This window comes from Myxine glutinosa, chromosome 12, assembly GCF_964187855.1.
Source record: "Myxine glutinosa chromosome 12, kmMyxGlut1.1, whole genome shotgun sequence".
Taxonomy (NCBI): Eukaryota; Metazoa; Chordata; class Myxini; order Myxiniformes; family Myxinidae; genus Myxine; species Myxine glutinosa.
This window is the reverse complement of record NC_136272.1, coordinates 35,959,723-35,971,883: the sequence shown is the minus strand read 5'-3', so window position 1 is coordinate 35,971,883 and position 12,161 is coordinate 35,959,723. Positions and strand designations below refer to the sequence as shown.

Genomic DNA, 12,161 nt, shown 5'->3' with positions numbered 1-12,161 from the left:
AGCAGGAACTGCAAGTAATGAAATTTTCGCCCATGAACCCATTAACCCATTTCGCACCCATGAATCATCCTCTACTCAACCCCAACACACACTGCAAAGATGGATTTAATCGGACAAGCCGTTCTGCTCGAAATTGACGGAAACTAATTTCAAGATGGCTGCCATGGTGGCCATATTGAAAATCGCAGCGTGCCCATTTTCGAAAGGCCCCTTCCTCTACTCAACCCCAACACACACTGCAAAAATGGATTTAAATGGACAAGCCGTTCTGCTCAAAATTGACGGAAACCAATTTTAAGATGGCTGCCGTGGCGGCCATTTTGAAAATCGCAGCGCACCCATTTTCGAAAGAAACCTTCCTCTACTCAACCGCAACACACACTGCAAAAATGGATTTAATCGGACAAGCCGTTCTGCTCGAAACTGACGGAAACCAAAAGTTGACGGATGCCTGGATGGCTGCCGTGGCGGCCATATTGAAAATCGCAGCGTGCCCATTTTCGAAGGGAACCTTCCTCTACTCAACCCCAACACACACTGAAAAAATGGATTTAATCGGACAAGCCGTTCTCCTTGAAATTGATGGAAACCAAAAGTTGACGGACGCCTGGACGCCGCCCGTGACGACAATACCCCTTAGCCCAATTTGGGCTGAGGGGTGAAAAGCAAAGCATTAACGTTTATGCATTACAAATCATCTTTGAGCTGAAACTACAAATCTTACAAAAACAATAATAAAAGGAAATGTATAATAAATAAGAAAATATAATAAAACCAAAAGTGACAGGAGCAGATAAAGTTATAAATATTTTTTTGTGGAAGGAAAAAAAAAAGACTGACCCCCAAAGTCTCACAGCTGTGTTGCTGGCAAGTGCGGAAAAAAAAATGAATTGGGAAACATTGATTACCTCTGCCACCTCTGCCACCTTTCACCCTTGGCTATCTGTTTGTCTGCCTGTTAGCAGGACATCTCAAAATTTGTGGACAGAAGAACCACCTTTTGAGGCCATTTTTCCTTCAGAGCATTGGTTGGCCTTTTTTGGGCACCGTGGTTCCCTTTTTGAATCAATGTTTTATGGCCGGATGCCCTTCCTGCCACCAACCCTGTTAGTCACCTCTTGCGACACACAGGGAATTACCAGTGAGCTGGTACTCAATTTTCCAACCTCGGAAGGATGACAGGCTGAGTCAACCCCCCTGGCGTTAATTCAGCGATCGACCGAGATTCGAACCCAGGATCCTAGGATCCCAAGCCAGCACCCCAACCGCTAAGCCAACATCAGGCTCCTTTGAGGACATCTCAAAATTTGTGGACAGATACGGACAAAATTTGATGGACAGGTTGGTTGAGTGACAAGGATGAATCAATTAGATTTTGTTGAAGATCTGGATATGGTTACGATAATTTTTAAAGTGATTCTTCACCAGAGAGAGATAGAGCCAAAAACGATATACAAATAGCACGATATCTCAAAAGGTTGTGGATGAGTTGTTTCGGTGACAAGAACAAGCCGATTAGATTTTGGTTCAGGTCCGAATCCAGATCTGGCCTATCGGTGGGATACAAAACATAAACTGTTCAGCCTGGCGATGGTATGCGCTGTACTGAGTGTCGTCCTAGTTTAAGACTATACCTGTTCCCAAACATCCAGGCTCACTGCACACCTTGACTCTTTTATTCCTTGATTTTTCCATCTTTGGAATTGTCTTTCAAGGCTTCAACATTGCAGAGCATCACTATCTCAGGTCGTGCCTTACACACAATCGTTATTACCCCCATTCACCCTTATTAATTCCTCTTTGTTTATTCCCTTGTTTATCATGTCGAAGAAATGCACCACGGCCCTACTGTCAGTTCATACCCTACATCATTAAATGCTCTTCCGTGAGTGTCAATCTTGTAGAGGGGTAGAGAGCGATAGAGAGGGCAGGAGTGAGGGAGAGAAAAAAAATTGTTGTTGTTGTCCAGTTTTTGGGACTTTATGAACGATGGTGTGTGGCCATTTGACAACCTTATGTAGTTCAGGTGAACATCTTGAAACTCGTCAGATGCATCAAGTAAGGTATCAGACAGACATCTGCTGCACATTAACAAATGATATGGCCCAGAGTGCGATTATGCTCATCACAACTGGATTTTCCACCATTAGGCTTAAAATATTTAATATAAAAGTACGAACAGTTCTGTATGCTGGTGTTGTAAATCTGTACTGTTGTGCTGCAAGAGCTGGAGGTCCATTAGAGGGAATAGACAGAAAACAGAAGCTCCGCACCATGACAAGATCAAGTGTCAATGGTTTGCTTTTTGTTTATTTATATATTTAACAACAAAGCGATGGCCTCAGCTAGTCTTTAACCCTACTTCCATGCAGGCAGATTTCAAGTTTTCCCCGTATTCCTGCAAACAACTCAAGTGCTATGTATACCCCCTTTCCCAGGGGCCATCTCTTGCTCGAGCCATTTAACTCCAAGCAGATGCTGCATTGTGAACCTAACATGTATCCATTAACAATGACAGGATGATGTGAATACAAACTATCGATATATTTGTGAGTAGGCTGGTACTGTCACATTGCAGTACTTGTTTGGATGCACAGGGATTAATTAATGCCTACTACCTGGCTCATACTTTTGTCATGTATGGGGGAGAGGGGTACTGTGCACCTCACCATGTATTGCTCATACTGTTGTCATGTATGGGGGAGAGGGGTACTGTGCACCTCACCATGTATTGCTCATACTGTTCTCATGTATGGGGGAGAGGGGTACTGTGCACTTCACCATGTATTGCTCATACTGTTGTCATGTATGGGGGAGAGGGGTACTGTGCACCTCACCATGTATTGCTCATACTGTTCTCATGTATGGGGGAGAGGGGTACTGTGCACCTCACCATGTATTGCTGTATTGTGCCAGTGCTCTGAGCCTTACTTAGTATTGCTCCGCAGCATGACTGCAAACATTCATCTACAAGCTTAACGAGTGTATTATTTCAAACTGCCATGACATCAAGTCTGTAAAATAAGCTCACAATACCATAATATTATTGAGTAAAATTTGTTCAATGCTGCATTGCTTACTTGCTTCAGATCCTGTCATGCCTGGTGGTAAATGGAGCCTCTTGAGGAACTCATGCCATTTTTGTCTGCCCTGGACCCATGACAAACTTTCTACCTCCTTCTTGCTCATTCTATGTAACCAGAGGATTCATAATATATTTTTGTGACAGCTACAATAAAGGATTCTAGTTCATGTGCAATGACTGGTTACTTTCTATGTTTCACCGCCAAATAGAACCAATTTTACACTGCTATTAAATACCTGAAGCTCCGTTCTTGTGTTGGATTTTGTTTGATTTCCAGATTTCCTTAATCCTTATAAATGTTACTTTTGCTTTAAGTATTATTTGTAGAGCATCTGAATCTTCCCATCCTGCCAGAGTGACGCTAGATACGTCAACTTGTCAACATTTTACATGCACTAGGGGGCCCGTTGGTATTCCTGGTGTTGGGCTAGCGGCTAGGGTGCCGGCTTAGGATCCTAGGATCCTGGGTTCGAATCCCGGTCCAATCGCTGAATTAACGCCAGGGGGGTTGACTCAGCCTGTCATCCTTCCGAGGTCGGCAAATTGAGTACCAGTTCACTGGTAATTCCCTGCTTGTCGTTAAAGGCGGCAAAAAGGGTTGGCGTCAGGAAGGGCATCCGGCCATAAAACATTGCTTCAAAAAGGGGACCGAAAAACAACAACAACCACGGTTCCCAAAAAAGGCCAACCCCTGCTTGCAGGGAAAAATGGCCTCTAAAGGTGGTTTTTTTTTAGGGGGCCCGTTGGTCCGTTGTACCAAATTGTCATTGGTCTTCACCACCTCGTAGCACACCTGCGTGCCGGACTTGGGGGTCTTTTGGGTCTTCTGAGTCTTTTGGATCTTTTGGGTTCTCGGGGACTTTTGGGTCTTCTGGGTCTTTTTGGTCCTCAGGGAATTTTGGGTCATCTGGGTCTTTTTGGTCCTCAGGGAGTTTTGGGTAATCAAGGACTTTTGGGTCATCAAGGATTTTTTGGGTCCTTGGGGACTTTTGGGTCATTAAGGAATTTTGGGTCATCTGGGTCTTTTGGGTCCTCAGGGACGTTTGGATCTTTTGGGTCCTTGGGGACTTTTGGGTCATCAAGGACTTTTTGGGCCTTTGGGTCATTAAGGACTTTTGGGTCTTTTGGGTCCTCAGGGACTTTTGGGTCATCAAGGACTTTTTGGGTCCTCGGGGAATTTTGGGTCATCAAGGACTTTTTGGGTTCATGGGGACTTTTGGGTCTTTTGGCCAAGTCATTACACATGACAGCATTGTTGTCTGATGCATGCAATCTCAAGTCTGTTCTGTACGTGTCGAGTTTCTGTCCTACTTGCACGGCATACTCCTGCAGATCATTTTTCTTTGTCTTGCGTACTTTGCTTAGTGTCAGATAGCATAAAGATGTCACCTGCAAAGCTAAGCTCCTCCAGTTAGTCATCTTGATCCCAATCTATTCCACATCTCCTCCTTTGTACCAAGTCCAATACAAGTAGAAACAGGGGGGGGGGGGGAGAAAAACTTATTTCATCTCAACTGTACTCTTCTTTATCAATCTCAGTTCGTAGCTTTATTTGTTACTTGGTGGATAATCTCAGAGCGCAATGTCACATGTGAGAGCTGCAGTACGGTCATTATGACATACACAATGCAATAACATGACGGTTGGTGCTCACTCTAATTCAATATCAATACGATTAATCAGCCTCTTTTTTTGCTGATGTCAATAATCATGTCCGTGGCACTTTAACACGTAATTTATTTTCGCTGTCAGATGAAGGAAGAGAACAGAAAACAGGACAGAATAATACCAGGTATGCGTATGGTTCCTGTGGTGCTGGTATCATCCACGTATGGATGACAACTTTCAGCAACGACAGGCTGAGCTGCTCTCCGTCCGTTTATTGAATCTGAAGCGACATCTTCTAACTCGGTAACACACAACTCCAAAAGCATCTCTGTCACCTGATGGTGCAGGTAGGAAAAAGAAAGGTGGAAGTAGGAACCAGAGGCAATATCAAAAATGACCAATTCAAACACTTATTCCTTCTTAAATAGATAATTAAAGGGAACTATCGAAATTCATATACCGCACACTATGAAATGGTGTTACAACATCAGGCGGCGGAGGTTGGATTTGTCGACAAAGTGTGTAAATTATCCTGCTTACAAAATAAAATTTGACATTAACATTATTCATGCCTGTTCTCCCATAATTTAAAAAGTGAATGTTGAGCTTTGCCTGCATGAGGAGCTTTTCAAACACAGCGCAGAAAGCAGCCCCCATAAACGGGAGACAGACGAACGAATGGACAGACCCCGCAGTTCGCAATATACAAGATATGAGTGGGGGCACCCATGGGAATCCCACGGGCATGGATATGTGTGTGACATTTGGACATCTTGAATTTGATGATGCACATTCAGTTTTACAAAATGATTACTGGCAATTCATCAGATCCACAAATGATGCAATCCACACAATATATTTACTTTACATAATATGTTACCCATCACTCATCTCCTTTCCCCCTCATTCATCTCTCCCCCCCCCCCCCACCTCCCCCATCACTCCACTCCTCTCTCCCCCTCATTCCTCTCCAACTCCTCACTCCTCTTCCCTTTACTCCTCTCCCCTCACTCCCTTCCAACTCCTCCCCACTCCTATCTTCCCTTTACTCCTCTCCCCCTCACTCCTCTCATCCCTTTACTCCTCTCACCCTCACTCCTCTCTTCCATTTACTCCTCTCCTCCTCCCACAGTTTCCTCTCCCCTCCACTCCTCTCCTCCTCCCACAGTTTCCTCTCCCCTCCACTCCTCTCCTCCTCCCACAGTTTCCACCCCCCCCTCACTCTTCTCCTCCCTTTGCACCTCTCTCCCTCCCTCAGTCTCCTCTCACCCTCACTCGTCTCTTCTCTATACTCCTCTCCCCCTCCTTCACATTCCTCTCCATCACTCACTCCGGCAGTTGTTCCAATCGAGCAGGTATGGCAAATATAAGAGGTAATGGGGACTTCCCATGGTTCCTCTACCATGTCCCCAAGACCCAAAAGTCCCCATGGTTCCTATATAAATTTGAACTTTTCTCTTGGAGTAACACAGTGTAAATCCACCCCCTTGTCCTGTTCATTAATTAGTGAAATGTTTCGCAGAACAGTACACGCATGGTGACGTCATCGGACTCGCACTGCAATGATGACCTTAAACAATATTATCCGATACTTCGTCCGGATTCTTTATAGCTGCTCTTGTATGTTTGCTGAGCACACATTACCTTCCAATGTCCATATTGCTCAACATGCCGTGCAAGTCTGGGTTAACGTGCATTGAATGTCTCATTCTGTTCCCTCATTCTTTTATTCATTTTGGAAATATCATTTACAAACGCAACGCGTAATTGTTACCACGATTAAGTGGCGACACGTAAACGATGCTCCGCCCCTCTCCCCACGTGCAGAGTACCTAATTGTAGCTTTTTATTGTGACTACGTGTAAAGAATGAAACATTCTGACTATATAAGGAATACAGCTGAAATGGAAACGTCCCTGGGAAAAAGTCTTATGGGCGGTGTATAAGAACATTACCGTATACCTTTCTGTCCTGGGAAAACCAAAGTTACTCTTTTCGTTACAGCATACAAAATGACACTTTTAAAATTAAAGATTTAAAATAAAATTTAAAGTTTACGTGCACATAACTTATAAAATAATAACAAAGAAATATTTCTCGGCAATTTCCTGTCTGTGTTTATGTATTCATTTCACAACTGTTAATTGCACATGTGAAATGGAGTTTGTTTATTAATCCTGGATGTGAACACGATTCAGACTTGAAAACTCGTGCAAAAACAAACAAAAAAATAATTAAAGATTTCATGATTTTATTTCCTGTAGCTATGAAACGCATCTTCTTTGGGCAGTGCCAGTGTATAATCGCTCCGAACGAAACAGGCATTACCTGGTTTCTTTTGGTTGAGTTGTAATCAAAATGTACCTTTGTTTCTTAGAAAAGTAATTTATGATCGAAGACGTGTTGATTCAGCATTACAAGCGTTACGCCGAGGTCCCCCGTCGGTGAAGTGATGTGAGTTGACAAAGTGGAAGACGCAGAAAACATGCTATGATATGATATTTCGCTCACAAGGTTCAGACATACATTCCTTATGCCGAGAGCGTTCTTCCTTATGCCGAGATACACCCACACACCAAATTAGAAGTTGGTACTTCGCTTATTTTTCAAGATATTCATCTCACAAGGTTCAGACATACATGGCGGCGGCCATCTTGGATTTTGACGTGGCGACCCAATTTTAAACAGACTTCTTGCTTGTGCCGAGATACAGCCACACACCAGATTAGAAGTTGGTACTTCGCTTATTTTTACCTTCGCAAAAGCGGAAGGTTATGTTTTGATCGCTGTGTATTTATTTGTATGTCTGTGTGTGTGTGTGTATGTTATTCGCATAACTCAAAAAGTATTCAACCGAATTGCATGAAATTTGGTGGGATGATTGGTTATTATACGGGACACATTTGATTAGATTTTGGGAGCAATCGGGTCAAAGGTCAAGGTCAAGGTCACGAAAAGGTCAAAATCGTATTTTTACCATAGCGCGGTCAATTTTTATCCAATTGGCATGCAACTAATGCCAAAATGTTCAGAATTCAATGCCCGATCTTGTTTGTCATAACTCGGTCAATTCTTATCCGATTTGCATGAAATCAGCACCAAACTGTTCACTGTTCTGTTCCCTACACTCCCATGCCAAGTACAGAACAGTAGCTGCGGCGAAGGTATGCGCTCTACCGAGTGCCCGTTCTAGTTCAAGATATTTCGCTCACAAGGTTCAGACATATATATGGTGGCGGCCATCTTGGATTTTGACGTGGTGACCCAATTTTCAATAGCGTTCTTCCTTATGCCGAGATACACCTACACACCAAATTACAAGTTGGTACTTCGCTTATTTTTCAAGATATTCATCTCACAAGGTTCAGACATACATGGCGGCGGCCATCTTCGATTTTGACGTGGCGACCCAATTTTAAACAGCGTTCTTCCTTGTGCCTAGATACAGCCACACACCAGATTAGAAGTTGGTAGTTCGCTTATTTTTCGAGATATTTCGCTCACAAGGTTCAGACATATATATGGTGGCGGCCATCTTGTATTTTGACGTGGCGACCCAATTTTCAATAGCGTTATTCCTTATGCCGAGATACCCCCACACACCAAATTAGAAGTTGGTACTTCGCTTATTTTTCAAGATATTCATCTCAAGTTTCAGACATACATGGCGGTGGCCATCTTGGATTTTGACGTGGCGACCCAATTTTCAATAGCGTTCTTCCTGATGCCAAGATACACCCACACACCAAATTAGAAGTTGGTATTTCGCTTATTTTTCAAGATATTTCGCTCACAAGGTTCAGACATATATATGGTGGTGGCCATCTTGTATTTTGACGTGGCGACCCAATTTTCAATAGCGTTCTTCCTTATGCTGAGATACACCCACACCAAATTGGAAGTTGGTACTTCGCTTATTGTTCAATATATTCATCTCACAAGGTTCAGACATACATGGCGGCGGCCATCTTGGATTTTGACGTGGCGACCCAATTTTAAACAGCGTCCTTCCTTATGCCTAGATACACCCACACACCAGATTAGAAGTTGGTACTTCGCTTATTGTTCAATATATTCATCTCACAAGGTTCAGACATACATGGCGGTGGCCATCTTGGATTTGGACGTGGCGACCGAATTTTCAATAGCTTTCTTCCTTATGCCTAGATACACCCACACACCAGATTAGAAGTTGGTACTTCGCTTATTTTTTAAGATATTCATCTCACAAGGTTCAGACATACATGGCATCAGATATACATGGCGGCGGCCATCTTGGATTCTGACATGGGTTGCACCCACACACCAAATTTGAATGCGGTCCTTCGCTTACGCACGCACGCCCGCATGCACGCAAACACGCACGCCCGCACGCACACACGCACGCACGGACAGATGGACACACGGACAGAGGGGAAAGCCATAGTCCCCCTTTCGCTACGCTGTGCGACGGGGGACAGAAATGCACATCAGAGACTTATCATAGGCCTATGGAGCCCATGACTCCTCTTCATTTTTAAACTTGAATGTAGCGAAAACATTTCGCTTTACAAAGGAAAAAATATATTAAAACCAAACGTTATTAATAAATATTGTATTCCATAGTTAGTTTACATTATTATGTATATTTTTGAAGTACTGTGTTGGTTAATTCCATGGTTGGAAAAGAGTCGACTCGCTTTAAACAAACTCTGTATATACACCCCAGGAATATCCTTCCCCTTTGTCCTTCCCCTCTCTCCTTCCCCGTGCCCACATCAGTAGAAGGAGAATGGGGGTTCAAGGACACATAAAATTTAACATTGAAGTCAATGGGGGAAAATTAAGGAAACTTATTGACTAGCACTCTAGCTCACCAAAAATTGCACCCCCTATCCTCCCTCCCCCATTTTTCATTATACTCATACAGAGACCCAACGAATACTTGTGTTTCATTTTTAGGTAATAGCTTAATGTTCTTAAAAGCAGAATCACCATCTAAAATATTCATAAATATTACATTAGAATTTAACTCTCGGTTTAGGTATCGCCGTTGAGCCAATATGAAATGATAAACTTCTTTTAATGATCTTATCTGACCCCACCCAAACCACATAACATTTTGAGATTATAGTAAATTATTTTACCATTGATTTCTTGACAACCATCAAAGTTTTCAGTCCACTTAAGGATGTTTTCCTCTTAGAGCCTCTAACTTATTCGTATTTAAATGTATTCGCTTATTTGTTTTATCTACTCTTACCCCTGTTATTTATTCAACAATAATTATTTGATATTTCTCACATTCATGATGTTTTCCATTTATATAACAAGGCTGTCTATGCCTCCACTCTTTAGTTTGGTTAATGGTTGGTTCTATCATTTATATATTGTTACGGATTCGTCACTTCCGTTATGGTGGTTTGCATCCACTGCAAATATTTCTGATTCCATGTACTATTATTGTTTTCAAAAGGTTTATTGTTCATGAACTGTTTTCAAAAGGTAAAAAGTTAATGTTAAAAGAAACACGAAACCGGATCGGGAACTGGACAACGCAGAGGAAGAAGAGGGAGAAAAAGGGCGGAGCGAGAGAGGTCGGACAAGAAGCATAGCGGCTACTTGGTCTGGAGCGAACGTTGGCGAGCCAGTCACTAGTGAACTTTCGGGTTTCCGGGAAAGAGATTCCTACGACAGAGTTGTCATCGCTGTGACCGGTCAACCTGCGTGTCAGGTTTTGCGATCGATTCAGGAGAGAATCATCGCCGTGCCATGCGCCACGAGACCGGGCCGTCGGCCATTTTGACTCGCGCAGGACTTGTGCTTCGCTCGCGGTTTCGTCTCTTTTCGACCATCTCCACTGCATTCAGACGTCGATCTGGGGCGTGTGTGTGACGTGGCCTTTTGAAGGTTAATTCGTCCATACCCGAGGGTGTGATCTCTCAGTCGCCTGTAGGGCGCCTTTGGATTTCCCAGGCGCCTTGAGGGCGCCTTTGTGCAGCTACGGCTGGGTGACTGTATTTGCCATCCGCACGGGATTCTGGTCTCGATTGGACCTCGTTCTGGCGATCGCTGGAGCGAATCAATTTCGTCTCGAAGCCGGGAATAAGAGACATTGGGGAATGTTCGTGTTTCACTCACTTGGAGCACAGTGAGTTAAATATTACAAAACTGATGGTACCATCATAGGACATATTGATTGTACTTTTGAATACTATTATTGTTGTACTGTTATTCTTGTGTGATCTTAATACAATATTTGTTTGTGAGTAACAATTGTGGTGACTTCTCCCTTGATCTTTGACATACAGAATAACACATTTTTCTGCCGTGACTCCTCTCGGGGCTCGGAGGTACACCGTGACCAGGGGGTCGGGGAGGAGCACGTAACAATATCAGTAAAAAAAAGGCGGCGGTAGCCCGTTAAAATCCCTAACCCCACATTTTTTTGTCTTATCACTTATAATTATCTTATTACTTAGACTTATCCTTACACTTATATCCATAAGGGACACTATGAATTCCATTTTCTAAAATAAACCTCTTATCATCAAAAGCTCCTAACGCCTTCTTATTTACCTCTTCTGTATATAATTGATGTTTATAACTTATTATTGTACTCATTTTTCTATACTCTTCTTTCTTATCAGTCAAACAATTATAATAATTTTCAACGTTTATTGTTTCTTTAATAACATCTTTCTATATTCCTTTGAACTTTTTATCACTCTTCTCAATATTATTAACAATATACTTATAACATAAGCCTTTGATCTTAATCCTATAAATTCACTCATTACTTTACCCCCCAATTCATCCTTAAACTTTCCAATAACCTTTTTATTCTTTGAAGAAAACAACTTATCACCCGGCTTGTAATTACTCGTATCATATATATCAATATCATCAATCATATCTGAATAAACATCTTCTGTATTAATTTTAAAAATAAAACTATCTGTATCCTTATAAAGTAGATTAACATCATCTTGATATTTCTTCCTTAAGTTATTGTAAAAGTAATCATACATTAATGACTTTGATAAATCAAGAATTGATGCTCCTATATAAATAGGTTTATCCATTTCAATACTCTTTTTTCATATGAATAGCACAAAAGTTCTCTGAAAACCTCTGCTCTTTGAAAACTGGGTCTATTAATTTATTTTGCTGCTTGTTTCCAAGAGTCTTATGTTTTGCCTATTCCTAACATTTTCCATTGTCTTTCCAAATACAGCATTATTCATCAGTTTATAAAAGTCCTTCTCAAAATCTGTCTTTGCCTCTGTTCTTCTCTTTGTATTAAAATCAATATAAGTTTTCAACCAATGACTTTGGTTAAACTTTAAAACTATGAATCTTCTTCACTCTTAACCTTGCTGATAAACATTGTCTGAAGTTCCTTTGGTGTAAAACATAATTTACTTTATTATAAAATGTAGTAAGTTATTTTTCTGTTGGTTTACCTTTTGTATTAAATGATTGTTGA

At 41.9% G+C, this 12,161-nt stretch overlaps 1 protein-coding gene across 4 annotated transcripts in view; it reads right to left on the bottom strand.

Annotated features, from left to right (window-relative positions):
• HERC2 (HECT and RLD domain containing E3 ubiquitin protein ligase 2) overlaps nt 1–12,161 on the bottom strand; it is a 425,948-nt gene that overhangs the window by 105,000 nt on the left and 308,787 nt on the right. For all 4 annotated transcript variants that reach the window (XM_078766738.1, XM_078766740.1, XM_068132745.2 and 1 more), the window contains exon 70: nt 4,875–5,028. In XM_078766738.1, the coding sequence (XP_078622864.1) occupies nt 4,875–5,028 (154 nt within the window). The remainder of the gene's footprint in view (nt 1–4,874; nt 5,029–12,161) is intronic.